This window comes from Penaeus vannamei, chromosome 8, assembly GCF_042767895.1.
Source record: "Penaeus vannamei isolate JL-2024 chromosome 8, ASM4276789v1, whole genome shotgun sequence".
Classification (NCBI taxonomy): domain Eukaryota; kingdom Metazoa; phylum Arthropoda; class Malacostraca; order Decapoda; family Penaeidae; genus Penaeus; species Penaeus vannamei.
The window spans coordinates 44,570,591-44,573,090 of record NC_091556.1 but is presented as its reverse complement, the minus strand read 5'-3'; the positions used below and the strand labels follow the sequence as shown (position 1 = coordinate 44,573,090).

The 2,500-nt window shown below is 38.7% G+C and overlaps 1 protein-coding gene across 1 annotated transcript in view; it reads right to left on the bottom strand.

Moving 5' to 3' along the window:
• LOC113803634 (vascular endothelial growth factor receptor 1) overlaps positions 1-2,500 on the bottom strand; it is a 34,509-nt gene that overhangs the window by 1,088 nt on the left and 30,921 nt on the right. The window contains exons 22-26 of the mRNA XM_070124119.1: positions 2,398-2,500; positions 1,713-1,924; positions 1,452-1,557; positions 1,168-1,314; positions 785-993 (exon numbers count right to left, since the gene is read on the bottom strand). The exon at positions 2,398-2,500 is cut by the window's right edge and continues 20 nt beyond it. Of these exons, the coding sequence (XP_069980220.1) occupies positions 785-993; positions 1,168-1,314; positions 1,452-1,557; positions 1,713-1,924; positions 2,398-2,500 (777 nt within the window). The remainder of the gene's footprint in view (positions 1-784; positions 994-1,167; positions 1,315-1,451; positions 1,558-1,712; positions 1,925-2,397) is intronic.

Genomic DNA, 2,500 nt, shown 5'->3' with positions numbered 1-2,500 from the left:
TATATATACACATAAATATGTACATTTCCACACACACACACACACACACACACACACACACACACACACACACACACACACACACACACACACACACACATACATACACACACACACACACACACACACACACACACACACACACACACACACACACACGCCCGCAAACACACGCACACACACATACAAACACGCACATGTAAACACACAAACACACACTCACACGCACGCACGCACCCACACACACACACACACACATACAGATGCACACACACACAAACACGGACACACATACATGCACACACGTATAAATACATGTATATACATATGTGTATATCCTGACACTATATATATGACATGAAATTAAATACGAAATAAAAGCTAAATAAAGAAATTTTAATAACTATGTGCCAATCTTTGTTACCCCATTAGAAAATGGAGTGTTCTTCGTTTTTATGCTGCTTCTTCGCACATTCTGAGGCCTGCAGTCCAGAAGTTATCAGTCTTATGAAAAGGCTGTCTCTTGTAAGATATTCACCATAGTTCATCAGTGATTTATCTCCTTGTCACTGAGACCAGTTAAGACACCCACAGCAGAGACATTCTTAATGAAGATGCCTTCATTATTCTCACCCTCAATATACAGACCCCCAGTAGGGGCTCTCTCAGTCTAGACAATCACGCTGGAGATACCCACAGGAGAGGTATTGCCTATAGTGACACTCAATAAGGATATCCTTCATACAGACACCCTCTGCAGTATCTGTAATTGGTGAACACGAACCTGGAGTCCTCAGCAGGACGTGGGCTAAAAACGTCTACCATGGGGCTATCCGATCCTCTGGTGGAACTCATAGGTAGGTAGTGTGAGTTGGGTGATGGATTCAGTCCCTGTGACACAGAGGAATGGTCTAAGCCGACTCGGGAATAGCCTACAGTGTCTGGTGACTTCATACTGAGATAGTTGCTTTCTCTGTAGCCATCAACAGCTCCCTAGTGCAATAGAAATAAATATAACAATAATAGAAGTAATCTTAACTTCTTATAATGTGATAAAATGTCAGAATGAAGGACAAGCTACTTATAAAATTACAAATTAACCATGCAGATTTCATGAACAATTATGTCCAGTTTCTTTAAAGACAATGATAATAACCAATACTTTACCGGGATATTGACGTAGTGTTGTTGGGGTTCATCCTTTCGGTTCAGGTTCTCAAAATCTGGACTGGATAGCATGTTGAGGTAATCTGTCTCCTTTTGGAAGCGTTCCTCATTCATGAGCACATATGGGTCATTCATTGTCATGTATTGCTGTAAGAGTAGTAAAGCTCAAGTTAACACTACAAAAATAAAAAATTATATGCAACTTTAAATATCTAGTATATGTAAAACAATTAAGAATATCATATAGACAATGTGAAGAGTAGACAATGTGAATATATAAGCACCTCTTTTAGATCAGGTAACATGAGTATTCCTAATTTATCTGCACACATGCTGAAGGTTGGACGATCCAGAGGCTCCACACTCCAACACTCAAGAAGGAGGTTGTATCTGAAAAAAATGTAATGTATGGGTTACAGGTCATAAGTAATTATATCATATTTGTTAACATTATAGCTACTGGTACCTGTATCTCAAAGCTCAATTCGCTGCATTTACAAAAGCGACATTACTATCTTTTTAACTCTGGTATTTGTATCACTCACATTTCTTGGTTTGCATATTTTGGCCTGTCCATTCGATTTCCATCCTCAAGGAAAGTCAAGAAGTCCTTGTTCACCTCTACACCTGGATAAGGAGTTGAACCAAGAGTGAACAGTTCCCACAGTGTGACTCCATACGCCCACACGTCACTCTGCACGCTGAAGATGCGGTCACGAATGGCTTCTATGGACATCCATTTGATGGGCATCAAATCCTGTTCATAAGAGATGGAGAACGTAAAATACACGAAGACTAAGGAGCTTCCTATTTTAGTCAAATACTGCCCAGTTATATAACAGAATAAAAATGACATCATACCCTGATTAGGAGAAAAATAAGTTTTAATGGAGTGTTTATCAGCTGATCTAATGTAGCACGCTACAAAAATCTTTGCAATGGGATCAATGTAGTTTGAGCCAAATTGTAATCAAATCAGAGGTTCAAACTTTCACTCTAAAATCACTTGCTTCATAAAGCTTCAAATCACTAGTTTGATTTTCAGCATCACACAGACATGAAGCACAAACAGCTGCACACACACTTGGTTCTCTCTTTGGAGAACCTTACACAGCCATAAATATTGTAGGTGAATTTGAGTTATAGGATAATTCTGTTTACCTCAAATATATGAGGACCAAGTTACCTTAAAAAATATACAGAGCTTTAAAAACACTAAAAGGTACTTACATCTCCTTTCTTCATGTAGATATCTTTTTTGTACATATCTCGTGACAACCCAAAATCACTAATCTTGACCACATTATTGTCTGCTAGTAGGAGATTACGTGCT